General features: G+C 38.0%; 1 protein-coding gene across 1 annotated transcript in view; it reads right to left on the bottom strand.

The window, feature by feature from the left end:
- The window catches only part of rarab (retinoic acid receptor, alpha b), a 109,821-nt gene that overhangs the window by 54,082 nt on the left and 36,646 nt on the right, over nucleotides 1–19,093 (bottom strand). The window contains exon 3 of the mRNA XM_055193775.2: nucleotides 7,977–8,727. Within this exon, the coding sequence (XP_055049750.1) occupies nucleotides 7,977–8,145 (169 nt within the window). The 5' untranslated portion in view covers nucleotides 8,146–8,727. The remainder of the gene's footprint in view (nucleotides 1–7,976; nucleotides 8,728–19,093) is intronic.

Below are 19,093 nucleotides of genomic sequence, written 5' to 3'. Positions count from 1 at the left end.
CTGCACTATGTTCCATCTGAAGCTTTAACAAGATAAGCAGTAAAAAACACTGACAGCCCAATTTCACAATCTGACAATGATACACCGAGCAAAAACTCTACAACATTAGTGATCTGAAATGGCCTCAATGCAAGTAACAGCAACGATTCCTTTAAGTGACCCGACCCCAGAGGTAAAAGAAAATAAACTTTAGGTGAACGACCCATACCAAGGTAAAAAAAATGCAGCTCAAATTCAAAAAGTAACAAAACTTTACACAGTTCCCCGCTGACAAACATGTCACAACTATACGGATTGGGCACATGCAGATCAGAGTCGAACTGTTAAATCAATACGATGAGCGCTCAAGTCAAGACACAAGTAAACAACATCAGACTGCATCAGAATCAGATTGCTCAAAAAATGACAACCATACCAGTCTCAGACATAAATGAGCTGTGACAGTAAGATCCCCAGAGCATCCGGAAAATGGCTGCCATGTTAGACACAAAGAAATGAGCAGTGACGATTCTCCCAACAACAAAAAGATCCAGGAATCTCTGGAATACAGGTGCACTTGACAACTTATTTAAACATGTTTACTACATTTTACTATTTCACAATTTTATTGATAATAAAAGCAGTAAATGACAGTTAAACGTCAAAAAAACTAGATTCAAACCTGCATCTCCTGCATAGCACCACATTTCAATGTATCTGATTGATGTGTGCTCACCACCAAACCACAGCTCTGTCCACAGTAGTAAAACTGGGGGTTGCCAATTCCACACTGAATCCCGGGGGATGTGTGATGCAATATACAGTACAGTACTGAGAATAAAACTACTTGTTCCAATGACAATGCGTGATTAAACATCCTAACCCGCATACAACTGAACCAGTGACATGGTGGGCCTGGACGGAAGGTTAGTAGACATAAATATCACCCTGACAAGCCCGCAGGCTGAACGCCCAGCCCAGGTGGAGGCTGCCAAATGCAGATCCATCATCTACACGACCAGCATAAAGAATATCCACTGTGACGAAGAGGAAAAACAGCAGGCTTGACAAACAATAGGAGTCCGCTCTTCATTCAGAGTAGACAGGAATCCTTTTGACATCCGAAAGCTAAACGACTCAGGCAGGCCCTGCCAGAGCGGATAGACGGCATTTTCACACTTTCAGGAGCCAGAGCGAAACCAGGGAAGCTCCCTGACAGCAACAGGCCCATCGCTGCACACACGCTGTGGGGAAAGAGTGAACGACCGGTGCCTGACATCTATCAAAACGTGTTCCAGACAGCTGGAGCAGGATAGACAGGTGTTGTTTGGCAATGGCAATCTAGACAGACGTACTAGATTTAGTGTGAGAAGCACAATTTTCCTTTTGTGCAAGTTTGGTCAAATGACGTTGAGACGTTCAATAGGTCAAAGGGCAGCTGAATATCAAGGGAAATTAAACAGCATAAGAATATATTCATGTTCGCATTAGCAAACTCTGTTGCTGTTGTGGATTATAAAAAGCCTATAAGAGAGCAGATGCAACATATTTAAAAGGAATAAACTGAACTCTGAAGAGTCATCTTCATTTCCCTTCAGAACAAAGTCAGCCTGCTTTCAATATTTTTTGTCCTTGTCTTTCTACAAGGGCCCTGGAGGGAAGGAAGCAGGGATTGGTGATGTGTTTTCTTTTTTTTAATGCTATCCACTTTGTGTGTTTTATATTTTACTCAAGTGGCACTTAGGGGGGGTGAGGGCAGAATAGATGTTTGCATCTAAGAGAAAACTGAGCTGTGAAAGATTAGGGCTATATATATATAACATCAGCCAAGATTTGTTAAAAGATATATGGAGTAACAGCTAAACACATTGCCTGGAAGGCCTGACCAGGGTAACACTTCATTAGCCTGATCTTTACTAATAGAGAAAGAGCAGACAACTGGGAAACTGGCAGGAGAAACTAGCGGTTATCCTAACATGTTCATTTTAATGCTAAGTGCCATTAATCATTGTCAATAGCAATGTGACTGATCACCTAGATCAGGACAATTTAACTCCTGTCCTACACAGTTCAGTTTTAACCACAATCAAACACGCCTGCCTGTCATTTTCAAGTAATCCTATGTAGTAAGATATGAAGAGCTTAGATACAAAGCCCTTTGACGTATGTCTGACGTTTTCTTGACTCTTAATTGTTTCTGCCAACAAACCGGTATTTCTGAATGACCTGAGGCCGGGACTAAGTGGATTTAAAGTATTTGATGAACGTATAATACATGACGAGAGCATTCGGTTAATATCATGATCTCATTTTTGACAGAGGTGGCGTTTAGAGGCTTTAGCATCTGAGCTCCTCATTTAGTCTTTATAGCTCATATAGCTCCTCCTATAGTAATTTTTTTAGTCTTAAGCCCTATTCGAACGTGATTCATTTTACAGGGGGTGGGGGTGGGTTGTAAATGGCGCAATGTAATTTTACCACAGGACGTCTGTAATATTGGTCAATTCGCACGCGATTAGAAATCTAAGTAAAACATTAAGAAGTGGGAGGGGTAACTCGATTACGCAGCGTGTCTCGCGCAACAAATTTGACTTTTTTTAAAGTCTGTGTCGTGGTATTCAGGAACTGACTTGCCACTAACTTGTTTTTCCGCCTAGAATGCAAGTTCTAATGTACGTGTATATTTAGAGCTTGTCTATTCGCACTGGATTAGTATTACCCAAGTTAATTTCCCCGGACCTTTTTACAGAAGGTATAAGTTGCCGTAATCTTTACTGACATTGTCCGTAATGATTACTGACATGGAGCATTCAGACCGGACTAAAATCACCGAGAAGCATTATATTTTTACACAAGCAACACACACATTTCTGCTACAAATTACCATTTGAAGTTTGTTTCTAGTACTTCCCATTCTTGGACAATTACACCAAACGTGACAGAAGTGCAAACGTAACTTACCCCATAGTTGGGGTTAATAGTAACAGGCAGGGGGTTAGTTGTAACACTTGCTAAAAATTAAGTTTACAGGCAAATATTTCAATACTATATGTGAGAAAAAGCAGCATAATTATGACAAAAAAATTTTTATATGTGACCCAGTCTGTAATTAACATACTACAGTTTCAAAATCAAATTCTGAGATAATGAGCATCAAAGTCTGGTTTAGCCATTCATTTCATTATGATTTTAATCTTTGACGTGACCTTATTCAATCAATATTAAAGATATGAACAAAAATACATTTGACCGACATTTTTTGATAAGACAGGGACATTTATTTTGTTGGCAGCCAGCAATCATTAGTGTGTAGCCTATTTAAAACAACGGCAAGAATTACGCTAACGTTAGTGGTTTTCATATCATGAGGGGTTAGTTGTAACACAGTGTTACAATTAACCCCACTGGGTCAAAATATTTTCAAGCCCACCAAAAAGTTGCTAAGAGCTGCAGACAGATTTCAAAACGATGCTATGTTTTAGTCAACAAGACACTGATTAATATGACATAGCATTGGATTTGGAATCTTACACACCCAACTCAGAAACCGAAAAAAAACATATGATGAAAAAATTTACATGCCACCAAAACACTCTCTGAAAAACATTATACATTTCCAATAATTTGCGGGAGATTGTCTTTTGGCACCGTGAATAAAAATACCAACAAAATGCTCAACCTTGTGTAACAATGTAAACAGTCCGTGTTTTAGCTATAGATGAGGATAATTCAATATCCTCTTGTCTTATATCGAAATCATCCACCATTGTCGTTTAAAATTGTGACTGAACTTGTTGTTTTGCTTCCTGCTCTGTGACTCCACCCCCTGTGTTCGTCACTACGCCATTTCATCACTACGCCATTACATCACTACGCCTTGTACCTGCAACGTGCGCTCACTACGTTAAAACTACGAATGCAGAGGAGTCCAAGATGCCGTTGTTACTGGAAGCTAGTTATTTTAGTTCGTAAAGTTTTAAATATGTATATTTCTTTTACAAAATCTCAATTACCCTCAGAAGGCCTTTATTGCTGAAGCAATGTGGATTACTTTTGTGAAGAATAGATGCGCAAATTATGGACATATGTATCTTAGATGGCTTAAGGGTGAGTACAATTTTCATTTTTGGCCAAACTATCCTTCTAAGGGCAAAATAAAGGCAAACACTACAATATACTTTGTATGCACTATAAGAATTAGACTTCCTTTCAATCTTTATTAGCAGAACACAGGTCCCACCATCTCACTGCCTTCTAAGGAACCACACCGAAACACTCATACATCATCTTAACTAAGAAGTCCAAAGAGGAGGTCGAAGTCTGCATAACTCCACTGAGCCCAAATCTAATCACCCTGCCTTCCAGCTGGCTGAATTCAATGCCTGGCAGTTGACACTTCATTACAGCACAGAAAGTGACAACGAACACCCTGGGGAACCCTTCTAGCGCCTGCTCAAGTCAAGAGCGACCAAGATGGGAGATCTGTACAATAAGAGGCACCTCCATATTCATCCATATTCCTGAGGAATAAGATCTCAACGCTTTCAGAGAAGATAAATAAAGAATCCACATTGCATTCACCCATGCTCTCTCAGACCTCATGCAAATTCAAAGCCCACAGCAAAACCAACAGAAATGTCTCTTTGACTAATAGGTTTATCGGAGGTTATACCATGCAAAGTTTTGCATCTTCCTCAGGAAGCAAAATAATACTGTTCCCACAACACCCCCGACTTCTTTGCTCACACGGGACGCTGAATTTTGCTGTGCGCCTTTTCTCGCTCGACAGCTTGCAGAGTCTTTCCGCAAGTCGGCAGGGGGCGGGTAATAATTAGCCCCCGTAAGCATGAGAGTGTTGTTTGTCATATAGCGCTATGCAGAGAGGCACATTAGTAGCTCGGGGCCCAGGAGGGAGCTGTCGCTGACTGAGAGCCAATGCCTCCCTGCCGATGGCGTTTGGCGGGATCCGCTGCAGCAGTTGCTGATTCAAGATGCGCTTCCACGCGCTGAGTCAAAGCATTGTGTACCGTCATTTCTAGTGTGCAAAGTGGACAGGAATGTCCTCTGATAACAACAGAGTGTTGACGTGCCAAGAAATTCCTTGTTTCTCTTTGTTGGAATGCTACTACTGAAGATATGAGCTAAGGGTTTGAAGGTTTTCAGTTATAGCATCCGAACAAAAGTTTTCTTCTATTTACCTAATATAATGGTTATAGTGATACATCAAATAATATCAAATATAAATTCACTATTAGAAATAGGTACAAAAGCTGTCACTGTTTAAGGTACCAATGTGTATTTTTACAGTACCACTATGCACCTTTGAGGTACTAATATGCATTCTTTAGCTACAAAGGTGTACTTTATAAAAGTGTTCCATTTAAGTGATAGCTTTTGTAAGAACTTGTAATTAACCCTCAAAAATGGTTTGGTTGAAATTACCTTTTTAATCAAACAGCAAACATACTTTAATAGGCTAATACATAAACATCTGTCATATCATCCAAGTCCTAATAATGGATAGGTATGTATTACAGCTCTGCTCATGAAACCATCTGTTATGGTTTTATTCACTAAGCATCAAGTACTTGCATGCAAAACTCATGCACAAACAGACACAAGCAAACAGACACAGTTCAAGTAGTTCACATAAGGACGTCCATAACCCCAGGCGCTGTGGGCAGCATGGCATCCTGGTTTTGCACAGGAACATTCCAGTGGTTTTTGCACCTCAAGTGTAGAACAGGCCAAACAACAGATGCCAGAGATAAGCGGAATAAACCAATGAGATCTGACAGCAATTGGGCTTTTGAAAAAGCAGGGATCATGTACATACGTTGTGCCTACTGTATTATGCCCTTTAATACAGTCTTGATTTTGTTTCTGGGGTGTAATAAAATACATTTATTATTTTGAACACATTATTGCAGCACCTCTCTTTCCAGTCTGTCTTAAACACTCCTGTCTGTCCCTCCTTTGGAAACACTCTGATTGGTCAAGTAACCATCTGCTGTGAGTGGTCACGCGTTAGGGAATGTGTCAGAAAATGTCCTGCCATTTACGATAACCCAGAAATTTATCTTTTCATGTGTAAACAGAAACAGTCAGTTTTGCTTTATTAGTTCAACCACTTTTGCAAGTGCACAATGGGCGTTTTTACATCTGGTCAATTCATGTGTTTTCTTTGATGGGATCGCTATCCGATCGTGAAAACACCTGGGGCCTCATTTATAAAACTGTGCGTAGGATCCTTACTAAAAATCTACGTATGCACAAAAGCCAAAAATGGCATACCAAAAAATATTAAAACTTATAAAACAAAGCAATGTTCCCTTTATAAATCACAGATCACCTGCAAGTGCGCATACATGAATCATCCTCAGATCCCACCCTGCAAGCCCATTCTCCCGTCAAGATCTTTGCGTAGGAACTGGCGTTCACACGTTTCCAGCCCCGTTTTGTGCGTACACACGCTTTATAAATGATACCCCAGGTGTACATGTCCTCCAAAACGCTTTGGCTGTGGATTTCAATCTGATCACTCAAACCACTTCAGTAGGTGGTCTGAGACACATTTCAGAGGATGTACAATGTAGAAAGTGAAAGTTGGATTAACTTAAAAAATACTTCAATTGGCCACACGTTAAAAAAAAACAGATTTTTCAACTTAAAATGTTTCACTTTAGGTCAAAAATTTTAAGGAAAACACCACCGTTTTTCAATATTTTACTATGTTCTTAACTAAACTTAGATGTATTAATGCATACCATACTTACTCATGTAACTACTCTTGTAACAGTCTCTAAATGAGGAAAACATGAAAATGTTTGGTGGCTTCTAAATTCATCCTGATTGGAGCCATAGGAATGAATGGGGCTAGGCTAAATGCTAACACATTCACAAGGCGCTGTACAAAGATTAAACTGCACGCATTGAAAAAAGAGGGGTATGCATTCATTCGTCTAAGTTGAGGTAAGAACATAGTAAAATATTGAAAAACTGTGGTGATTTGTTGAAAAAGCTTAGACTTTTTAGGTGTTACCAATTGAAGTAATTTGTTTAAGTCGATCCAACTTGTTCTTTGCTTTCTTTACTTTCTAGAACTGATAAAATAGCATGGGAATAGAAGATATCTATTTGGCCAAGGCGTATTTATGTTGCCTAATTTAAATGGAACAGTTTTAACAAATTGGATACCAATCCGATAAGCAACAATTCCCAGGTGTATAAAGGCACAATATCACACAATATTTGTGTATTACACTGTATAGCTTTCATAGCAGATGATAAAGGTATCTTGTCATAGAGCTGATGTAGCTGAATCTTTATCATCAGAACTACAAGCAGTAAACAAAGATTTACAAGGAAGAAATTGAGGACACAGCTAAAAACTACATCAACATTTGGCCTTTAAACTCAATCCAGAGCAGAGCCTAGAGTAACATCAGTCAGATTTGTGGCCTGACCTTCACAACAAGTAACAAAGTACCAAAACAACTCTACACTTTAGCTGCATATTGATTTTAAATATATCTATATATATATATGCATTTATGAGCACACATGCAGCTCTTTCTTTATCGAACTATAAAAACTAGACTCAAGGGAGATTTTAAATGATCCCATTGTGGTTGTGAGGAAATTAAAACTAGTCTTCAATATTCCACTTAGCAGTATTTAATCAAGTGTCTCTCAAGGCTGTAATCTTAATATGGTCACTGGGTGATTTGTAAAGTATACGCAGAAATAGCAGTTAACAAACCTGCAAGGATAGATTTACTTTGTTTAATTATGCTGCAGCAAGCATATCCATATAACACCAGTAATGTCTGATAATTATAGTCTATTAAAACCTCCAGGAGCTTTGCTGTACCTATAGGCCTTGCATGATTTGTCTGATAGTTCTTTAGTACCATTTTGTTCCTAAAATTACTGTTACATCTAAATCATATACTGCAGTTTTCCAACCATAAAAACAGAAAATCATGGATACTCACTCGCAGGAGATGGAGTGCTGTATCCACTGACAGAAAGTCCTGGAAGGGCTGGAGGGGAAAGCCCACCTAGCACATGAGAAAAGAAGTAAGGGTAGTGGGGCATGGGAAAGCCCCCTAGAGGGGTGCCCAATCCTCCAGGGCTCGAGCAGGGGTTGCCGTTTCCAGACATGGCACGCTCAGAAACAAAACTGAGTCCCAGATATCTGTGCTGGCTATCCGTGACAGCAGATTTTTACTTTCCCATCATAAGTTGCTTTGGTATTCCAGCTGGGAGATTTTTGTATGTGGTTGTCCCTGTGGGTTGGTGTGTGTATCTTTGAGGAAGACGAATGGGTTAATAATTTGCAGTCTAGGGTGTGTGTGAGTAGTTATGACGCCATTGGTCCAGGCCGACAGCTCACAGGTGTACAAGTCTCCGCTTTGGTGTTATGTAACTTTCTGGACGCAATCCAAAAGTGCTGCAGTAAATTCCAGCACTGTTTGTCTATATTTTCTCCACTGAGGTCTGAAATTGCAGCTGGATAGATCTATTAGACCTGGGCTGAACAGATAAAAAAAACGAAGGGTTGGAGAGCCTGTTATGTACCAGTCACACTTGACTCTTCGCAAGAGGGTGGAGAAAACTCAGATCCCCCAGGTTTTAGGACAATGCCATATAAGAGGAAATGAGAAGTGGTGCTTCAGAGGTCCCAAAATGCTCTTGAGTCAAGCCTGTCGGAGTGAGTCAGTCCAACACAGCAAACTCTTTGACCTGGGAAAGACAGACAAAGATGGGAAGAAAGGGAAATATTTTGAGTACAAATGTGTTTGTGTTCATATGATATAGAATCATAACCCACATAAACTGTAAAACGTGACTGACGTGATTTTTTTAGGTGTTACCAATTAAAGTAATTTTTTAAGTTGATCTAACTTTTTACAGTGTACCCCACACAGACATACTATTATGAATGCTCAACACTGGTCTTAAAAACAGTATAGAGAATGAGCTTTGCTCCCACACATAAGTACTTGATTAACATTTCACTTTTTTTATAAAAAAAATTAAATTTTTATTGTGTTTTCACAATTTTGCAAAGCAGCTTAACAGTATATACATGTAAGTACTAGTAGTACTGTATTTTTCGGTCTATAAGCCGCTGTTTTTTTCATATCTTGGCTGGGGCTGCGTCTTATAGTCAGGTGCACCTTGTAAGTCAGTATATATTAATTTTAACATTTATGAGGCAAGAGACAACATTACCGTCTAGATTTCGCTATATGCTGCTCCTGTATTTATGTAATTCAATGGATTCAGTGATGTGGAATGACGAGTAAGCTAACTTCACACTAGTTGGCTTGTTCGGTTAATTTAGCCGATTCAACCTTGCAGGTAAGTTCTGTATGCTATTGTGTATCGTATAAATAACTGATTGTATTACTTTAACGTACAGACATCTATTCAGCCTGCTTTTCTGTCTGCTATTGTTTAGTTGAATAACTTGCCTTTCCAGATAAAATGTCTGTTCTTCGGCTTGGATTTTGTAAAATAATTTTCTAAATAAACGCAACGTATAGTCCACTGCAACTTATATATGTTATTCTGTCTTAATGACGCATTTTTGAATAATGCGGCTTATACCCCGGTGTGGCTTATAGTCCGGAAAGTACGGTAGCTACACTCTAAGAAATGCTGGTCTATTTACAGCCCAGTGTTGGGTCAAAAAGGAACAAACCAAGTTGTTAAATTAATCAAATTTTTTATTATTTTTGACCCAGCAATGCATTAAATCTACTGGGTTGAAGCAACCCAGCATTGGTTAAATTACAACCCAATGGGTTGGGTTCAACTTCATCCCTTTTCAACCCAGTGCTGGATTGAAAATATACCATCATTTTTTAGAGTGTATAGTAGAAAACAGAAAACTACTTTTGTATGTTTGTTTGTTTCTTTTTAAAGGCATTCCATCATCTATAGCTATATTCATGGCGAGTGATGGTTAATCCACACAAGTTAATCCATACACACGTTGGGAGAGGGGCAATTTGGCATCTCCAATAGGTTGTGTAGTTAGTATAATATTAGTTAATATTAGCAATAACTGTAAACATTTTCTAAATATAAAGATGACCGAAATGATGAAAACTACACTGAATTTTAGTAAATTGAGGGCCTACTAAAACTTAAAGGGGACATATTCTGGAAATCTGACTTTTTCCATGTTTAGGTGCTATAATTGGGTTCCCAGTGCTTCTATCAACCTAGAAAATGTGAAAAAGATTAACCCATTAACATGTGAAAAAATAGGTCATTCAATTTGACTCCCCTTGTGATGTCAAAAGGGGATAATACCACTCCTTAATCTGCACTATCCAACCACTGCACTGCCATTTAGTGCAGAGATCAGCTCATTTGCATTTAAAAGGACACACCCCAAAACTGCACATTTTTGCTCACACCTACAAAGTGGCAAATTTAACACGCTATAATAAATTATCTGTATAAAAACTTCACATATGTACTCTGGGGACACCAAAGATTTATTTGGCATCTTAAGAAATGTGTGAAATGCCCCTTTAAAAAAAATAATGCGGAAAAAATATATATAAAATATAAAAACTTAAATTATCATGTAAATGAAGAATTTGCAATAATTCAATAAAACGTCCTACACTGACATACATTAACATATATCAGTACTATTGTTTTGTCTCAAGATAGTAAATGCAAACCAGTAATGTTTTTTGTCAGGTATGTTTGTAAAAGCTATGTAATTATTCTAATACAACTAAGGCTTAGTCCTGGATTAATCTTAACCCCGTCCAGGAAACCGCCCCTAACAGACTGCAGTTGGATCATTATATTAAAATGCGATATAGTAAAGTATAAAGCCCTAACAATACATCTCAAATCTGACACCACGCCCCTTACACTGAAGTAAAGAGGCAAGACTCCAATGCTAACACTCAGTGGTTGTTCTTAAGTACCGAGCCCAGTCTGACAGCGTGGGAAAATGCTGCCAAGGTCTTCCCCAGTGAGCTTGTTAACTGTAGAGTTCCCTCAGGAGCACCGAGAACATCTTCACACAGACCGTCTGTCAGAAACTCTCATTAACACCATCTATCTGAGCAAAACCTGGAAACACATGCATGCGAGGAAGAAGAGGAGAAAAACACCGTTTCAAAGAGCAGCGCTGAGCAAAAAACACTGTCTATCAGCCTGTCTGTCGTGCATCTTCACAAATCCCATTTGTATTGCTGTATCTCTATCCTCCATCTTTTTGCTCGATGCTACCCATCCATTCTCTAAAGCCTGCGCAGAACAGATTTCAAATGCTGCACAAATAAATCTAATTCAAATTTCCTCCCATATGGAATAGGGATTATGAATCTTCCTGAAGGCATGCGGGGAATCATGGGGGTTCTGCTAGAGATGTTTGATGCAGGAATGTGTGTGAGAAAAGCAAAAAAGGAGGCAGCGAGAAGGAGAGATCAAAGTCTAAAAGCGAGTGAAGACACTGTATTGTGCTGCAGTGCACACTGCTCTCAAATCTCACTCATACATTATTAAACGCCGTACTAAGTAGGTTAAACCCCACAGGTCCCCTTTACATAGCAATGAACCCACTAATTCAAACTAATTCAATGTCAGAGAGTGTGTGAGAATGTGTGATAAAGAGAGATTAGAGGAATCTGTGCTGTGTGTGTGTATATAAGAAAGATAGAGAGAGGGATCGGATAGAGAGAGACTACAAATCGTCTGAAGTCTCATGATAGCTTTGTGCAAGGAAAAGGCTGAAATTCAAGTCATATTCATTGATAATCTTTTCCTCTACTGCAGCAGTCAAATTTCATTCACGTTTGTGAGAATTCAAATACGACATGTCAAGACAGGTCACACAAGGTTTGACATTACTAAAGCCAAAGGTTGTTGTTTCTCATGTGACGCACCAAATTTGAATAACATTGAAATCGCATGAATGAGATTTTCAAGCTGCAGCAGAAGATATTTAGTGAATCATTTGGTCGGCTTCTTACATGAAACTATTGCACGACTGCAGAAGACTTAAATATGATGTAACATGGACTACTTTTATGTACTTTTCTGGGGATTTTCTATGCATGATACTTCCTGGTCACCTTCAATGTAAAGCTGTACAAACATACTAACTTCTATATAGGTTTACAGACAATGGTAAATCATACTGTTATGTAATCTAATTATATTTCCTGATCCACTAAGTGTTTCTATAGTGATAAAAGGAATATTATTGAACAAGGTCAAAGCACAAAGACAAACACACACTCTCTGACAAAAAGAGACACATACATATGTAAATGCACATACACAGTTAAGGGCGTTTCGCAAGGTACGTGGCAACCGCGAGTGTTTAGTTCTTTTTCAATAGGAGAAGTGCGGAAAGCGGCAAAACAGTGGCGGTTACAGAGGTGAAGCGGAGTTGGTCCACACACACCTTACTCGTGCACCCAAAATCCTGTCCCTTCTCTGGACATGGCACTTTTTTTGGCAAGCGCCGTTGAAAATAAATGTATTTGCACTAAATGCTGCACGAAACGCTTCCAATACAAGAGAAAAGCTGAAGCCGCTCTGCGATTTTACTGTGTGAAATGGCCTTTAGAATCAAAACACTTGTCAAATGTGGTTACAGATGATATCATAGTGCTTATGTTTTCTAAAATGGGTGAGGGACATACAGTAAATGCAGGTGTGAGTAAAACTGCAAGTTCATGGGCAATTTGTGCATGCAAAACTGAAACAAGCTCAGCAAAAACTAAATGCACAAGCATTTGGAGTAAAAACATGATGTTTCATATTAAAACAAAAGAAGCATCCTTTCTCTCACTGTTACACGATAACTTACATAACATGTGACATAACTACACAATACACTGTGACTGATTGTCATATGATTTGACATTATACGGCCATTTTCATGCTGCCTCATGCTTAAATGTATTATACATTTACTTCCAAAATATGTAAAAAAATATATATATGTTTGAAATAAACTCCTGTATAGCTCAGTGGTAGAGCATTGTGAACACAAAGAACACGCATACTGAAAATAAATAAATAAAAGAATGAAGAGCAAAACCCTCTAAGAGCATCTGACATTCTTGAAAATTATAATTTTTTGTTAGGCTCCTACGTTTGGGTTCAGTAATTTGACTTTAATGGCAATGAAAGGTTATTGGTCACTGTCAGTATTTGAAATACCTTATTTTTTCTCAAATGTAATTTTTGTCATTTCATTAGTATAGGTTGACTGTCTTTCCCTGCAAAACCTTAAAAACATCACTCTTCACTGTCGTCTTTAAATAAGGGTAAAAGACTCAAAAATTCTGACCATATTCTAATATATTCTGTAAACCTCCTTTAAAGGAAAACATCCGTTTTCAATATTTTTCTATGTTCTTACCTCAACTTAGATGAATTAATACATACTCATCTTTACTCAATGCGTGCACTTAATCTTTGTACAGCATGTCGTGAATGTGTTAGCATTTAGCCTAGCCCCATTTATTCCTTAGGATCCAAACAGGGATGAATTTAGAAGCCACTAAACACTTCCATATTTCCCCTATTTAAATGTTACACGAGTATGGTGGCACAAAACAAAACATGGCAATTTTTTAAGCGGATAAAAATGAGAACTACATTGTATGGCGGAAGAGCAGTTAGTTTGCAGCACTTTGACCTCGGGCGCTGTTATTTTGAAGGACGTCTGAGCGAGGGGGGGAGTAGTCAGGAGTGATAATGTTACTGTGCGCCGAGGTTGAAGTGCTGCAAACTAAGTGCTCTTCCGCCATACAATATTGTTCTAATTATTTATCTGCTTAAAAAAATCACCACGTTTCCTGTTTGGATCCTAAGGAATGAATGGGGCTAAGCTAAATGCTCACACAAACACATTCACAACGTCCTGTACAAAGATTAAGTGCACGCATTGAAAAAAGATAGGTATGTATTAATTTGTCTAAGTTGAGGTAAGAACATAGTAAAATATTAAAAAACTGTGGTGTTTTCCTTTAACCGGGTTAAAAACTTGTGCAGCTTGTTCCTGCGATTCTTCTTCCCTGCACTTAAGAGAGCTTTACTGAAAAATCGCCAATGGATTCTACAGTATATTTGAATGACCTGAGGCCGGGATTAAGTGGATTTGAAGCAAAAGTATTTGATGAATGCATAATACGTGCCGATACCATGTGTTAAATATCATTATTTAATTTTTGACAGAGGTGGCTTTTAGCTCCTTTTGCATCAGAGCTCTTCAAATGTGCACTGCAAGTCGTTTTGGATAAAAGCACAAATGCCAAATGTAATCTTGATTATTAATATGAATTAAAAGGCAGCTGTTCTGGTTTCAACAGACATGTGAGTGATTGGTTACAGTGCTCAACCCTACAGAACATATGTTGTAAACAGAAACCATTCATGTATTGGGAGTAAACTTGAATGGAATGCTGGAAATGACTCTATTCGTGATTAGGTCATTGCAGCAGCCATAATTTTCGATTACTTACTTGATTAACTGTTCAGCCCTGCTCAAGTATTCATAATGTTAAGCACTAGATACTGCAAACAGAAATCTGTAGGCTAAAATTCAAATATAAACTAATAATGCACCATTTAATTTGCAGTTTAAAAATCTAAATTTTCTACTTTTATTTGCATGGATAGAAAGATTTATTAGATTGATCAGAACGAACTGGTCAAAAATATTTTTTCTAAATAAGTACACGCAGAATAAATGTAAACATGCATGACCTTATTCAGTCCTTGTGCATACTAATCGGATTTTCTATGCGATTTCAAAATCTCAACCTATAAATGTTTTAGCATTTACTCATGCAGTGAAAATATTCTGCTGAATGCCTGCAGTGACAGCACACGTTGTGTACTACTGTATGTATGTGTTTTTAAAACAGACCTGCCTGCCGGTTGGTTGTCTCTAGGATAGCGAAGACGCTATTTCTGAATGACAGCAGCGGATAAAAATGGCATATATCTTAAGGGGGCGATGATAATGAGAATACAGAGGATGTGTTTGTTTGTATGAAAAAAGACAATTTGGAAGACTGGGGGAAATGTGCAATAGCAAAAGGTCACGATTTGTGACCGAAGATTCAGAAACATTGACCCTATGCTATTTTAGCATAATACGGAGAGACATGTGGACCTGCTTTTAAAGGAACAGTTTACCCAAAAATGAAAATGTGCTGTTTATTTACTTACTCTCAGGCCATCTGATATTTTGGATCTTCAGTACAGTAGACTAATAAAGTATGTATTCTGCATAAACTCTGTGATCTATATATTGCAAGTAAACGGGTACCAGCAATTTAAATTTTATGGATGGACTATCCCTTTAAGCACAAACACACACATGCACATACATCAGTCTTCCTTTCACTTTTCATAGTTGCCTGCGGCATCATGTTGCACATATTTGTACTAATTAAATGACTCTTATGTCAGAGCCAGTAAAACCATGAAAGCAACAATGTACGAAAGTGCCGTTTATGTGTTGTGGTGGATTACAACTGTCACTGTACATTATATTGTACATTACCATGCCAAACTATAACACTATAACATAATTAATCATAAACAACACATGCATTGTGTGACATAAATCAGAACCAGAAATAGTTGGCTATTTATTAAAAAATGACCTGTAAACATAACTACGGTAACTCACTGTAAGAGATTTTAATTATATTTTTTCATAAACATTTCTTCTGATAAAATCTCATGTCTCCAAGCTCTGTGCAATGTATTATTCCTATGGTGTAAAGTGACATTATCTACCTCAACCATCATCTCACATCTGTCATATAGGTGTGCTGTAAATAAAACAAGGCTTTTGTAATGATACCAAAGATTTTATAAACACACTTTCCTTTGTTGCAATTTCATAGCATAAACCAGTCTTATAGTTGCAGTGAGTCCTACCATGCTTAGTACTACTTGTTTAAAAGCTTAACTGATATAGACACCTCTTATCTTTCTGAAGTCTCACAATTCGACAACTGGACTAACTGCTGCCCTGCTATAAACAAACTAGATCGTCTGGAGAAGCCTTATGAAACACTCCCTTATCTGACCAACATCTACTTCATACCACACACACAGAAAGAGAGAAAGAGATACAAAAAGTCCATGTTTGTAGCCAAACTGTAAAGCCAGACAGTAGAAAATGTGCAAGAGGAGGCACAGTAAAGGAATATGGCACACTTTCCATCAGAATGCTCCTCTGGGAACTCTTAGTGTGCTGCGAAAAGCGTCAAGCCAAAAACCTTTAGAAAGAGACCACACATTAGAGAGGAACGAAGGTGAGAGGATCTGGCAACCTTTCAAAAGAAGGCATCTAGACATATAGTTGAGAAAAGTGTAGAGTGGAAAAATAATGGGAATAGACCTGGAAACTATGCGTTAGATGGTAGGTGATGGAATCAAATCAGAAGTTTAGAATAAAGATGACTTCTTAAGAGGTTGGCCGCTGTCTAGACCACGAGCCGAGGGGGTTTTGAATGTCGTCCCATAGGACTTCTTGCACTTGGACTGCTGGACGTATTGATTAGCATTTGTGTCCAAGGCCAGAGGTCAATACATTGTACTTGGCATGGCCATGTATATAAGCACTACTCTAAGATAAACTACACACACGCCCAGACAGAGAGCGAGAACCGTAAAACACAATTTCCTCTCTGAAATAGAAGGTTGTTTTTGGTTTGAAAGTCTTTTTGTTAAAGATGTCTCTGTTCATTAGCATTAGCTATTAGAGACCCATGGGAGAGAGGTGGGCGAGAGAGGGACAGACAAGGCAAGAGAGAGAGAGAGAGATGATGAAAGTCCATAGCCCAGTAATGGGCTCTATTTCCCCTTCCCCTCTTCCATTAAGACAGCCAAATGAAATGAAGGGAAATGAATTGAGACTGCAGACATGTGGTAAAGGAGACAAGTGGGAGAGATGGAGGGAGAGCGAGCGAGAGAGAGAGAATAATTTTCAAAGGTCATTACTATATGTTTCAGATGAACCGAGGTAATAAATCTATCCACTAAACGAGCACTATCACCTTTATGAGGAAGAGAGCTAAATGGACATGTACATCACGCATATGGGGCACGCCAAGGGACCATTTCAATTATACAGAAAGATAGGCACACTAGCATGCACGCTCGATCTATAAATACATACTGTACTGTAAATGATCACTATTCCCCCACAAAGCCTTTCACCTCAGCCACCAAAATTGTGATCGACTCTGCCCAGAATAAATCTTGGTATTTAGCGTAGATTCACAATTGAAACGGCTCCTATTGTTCCTGAAGTTCAGTGGTAAAGCATTGAATTAAAAGGTTGTGAGTTTTATCCCAGGGCACAAACATAATGATAAAATGTATAACTTGTAAATGCACTATAAATTGCTTTGGATATGGGTGATTCTCACGAAACCACTGAAACACCACGGCACTAATGATTTTAGCTTTAAAATGTGTAATATAGTAACATTAAAAAGCATCAGAATTAACACAATACTGTGTTCTACCGTGCACAATGTGTGATTTCAACAAAATAATTTATAATTGTAAATTTTATCTGATTTTCTGCTGAAATTCTCATTACCGCAATGTGTCCGGCTGTGTTTGAACATGCGTTATGTTGTAATTTAATCAAATGAACACAAAAATATTAAGAAAAAAAATAAATGGATGTTTTGCTAGACTACTTTAGATGACAGAAAAAATATTTACTGAATATTCATGTATAATAATAATAATGAAGGAAAAATAGGAAAATGATGTGTCCATGCCTGATGTTCTCATCCTCCGCAACACTTTTTGAGAACAGTTTAAGCACACATACAGAATTTTAATAAAGTTTGATTTTGAGTGACCAACCACATGGACCAGTTACTTCAAGATGGCTACCAGGTAAGATCATTTTTTTACAGTTAATTTGAAATATTGTCTTGTCAGAATGCTTACACGACATTTTGATTATCATTACCGCAACAGATGCTTATTAAATGTTAATTTAATTAATAGAAGCATAATACTTTGATTTTAAATGCATGTGCAGAATCTCCAAATTATGTTCTTTCAGGTTTGTCATGTCATTTTGAAAATATGTCAGTGTTGATGTTTTCTGACTGTTGCGGTAATGAGATTTTTTAGGACTAATTTTTTAAATTATGTTACAAAAAGTGTTAAATGATAAGTTAAAGTTTTTAAATTAATGTTCCCATTTACTCCAGACTTTGTTTTTCAATGTCTGGTGGGAAAAAAAGTAAATTTAAGCAATTTTTACATTTTCATGCTTGACATTTTTAAAACCAAGTTTTCGTGAGAATCACCAATATAAGCGTTTGCCAAATGCATAAAAGTGTCATGTAAATGTCTTAAAAAACTCAGCAAAACTATTAGGGTTCCCACATATTAGTTAACTTAAAATTCAAGGACCTTTCAAGGACTTTCCAGGTCTAATACCCTCAAATTCAACTGACACATTTCAAATGAGAGCAAGGTTACATCGTGTTACCTTTTAAGATACATTGTTACAGTTCCCTTTCGAGGGAACTCGCGCTGCATCACTGCTGTGACACTTTGGGGAAAACTCCAGGGGTAAGTGTGTCTATGTGTATATCAAATTTAACCAATGGTGAGGCTTAACAACAAAGACAGGGTGACGCGGGAGCCAGGAAGTATATAGCTATCTGAAATATTTCCAAAGATGCCGTTACAGGGACGCAGGAAGTATGGCAAGGGAGACGCAGCGTCTCGTTCCCTTCTTACATACGTAACCAGAGACGTTTTCATGTGTCAAACAGATGTATGCAAAAAGCATTTTGGTATGTATCAACATTCGCATACAGAAGATATAAGCATTTAAAGCGAACAGCACGTGTGCTAAAAAGTCTAAAATATTTAAGATATTATCCTACACTACACAGGGAATAATATGGATTTTTGCAGAAAACTTCTTGCATAAAATAAATTCAAGCACTTTCAATGACCTGTACCTATGTATGTATATTTTCAAAAACTTCCCAGGCAGGGCCTTGAATTTCCCCCAACAGATTCACAAAGTTTCAAGGATTTCAAGGACCCG

Source organism: Misgurnus anguillicaudatus, chromosome 19 (genome assembly GCF_027580225.2).
Source record: "Misgurnus anguillicaudatus chromosome 19, ASM2758022v2, whole genome shotgun sequence".
NCBI classification, from domain to species: Eukaryota; Metazoa; Chordata; class Actinopteri; order Cypriniformes; family Cobitidae; genus Misgurnus; species Misgurnus anguillicaudatus.
The sequence above is the reverse complement of the archived record's forward strand: the minus strand, read 5'-3'. Positions and strand labels throughout refer to the sequence as shown.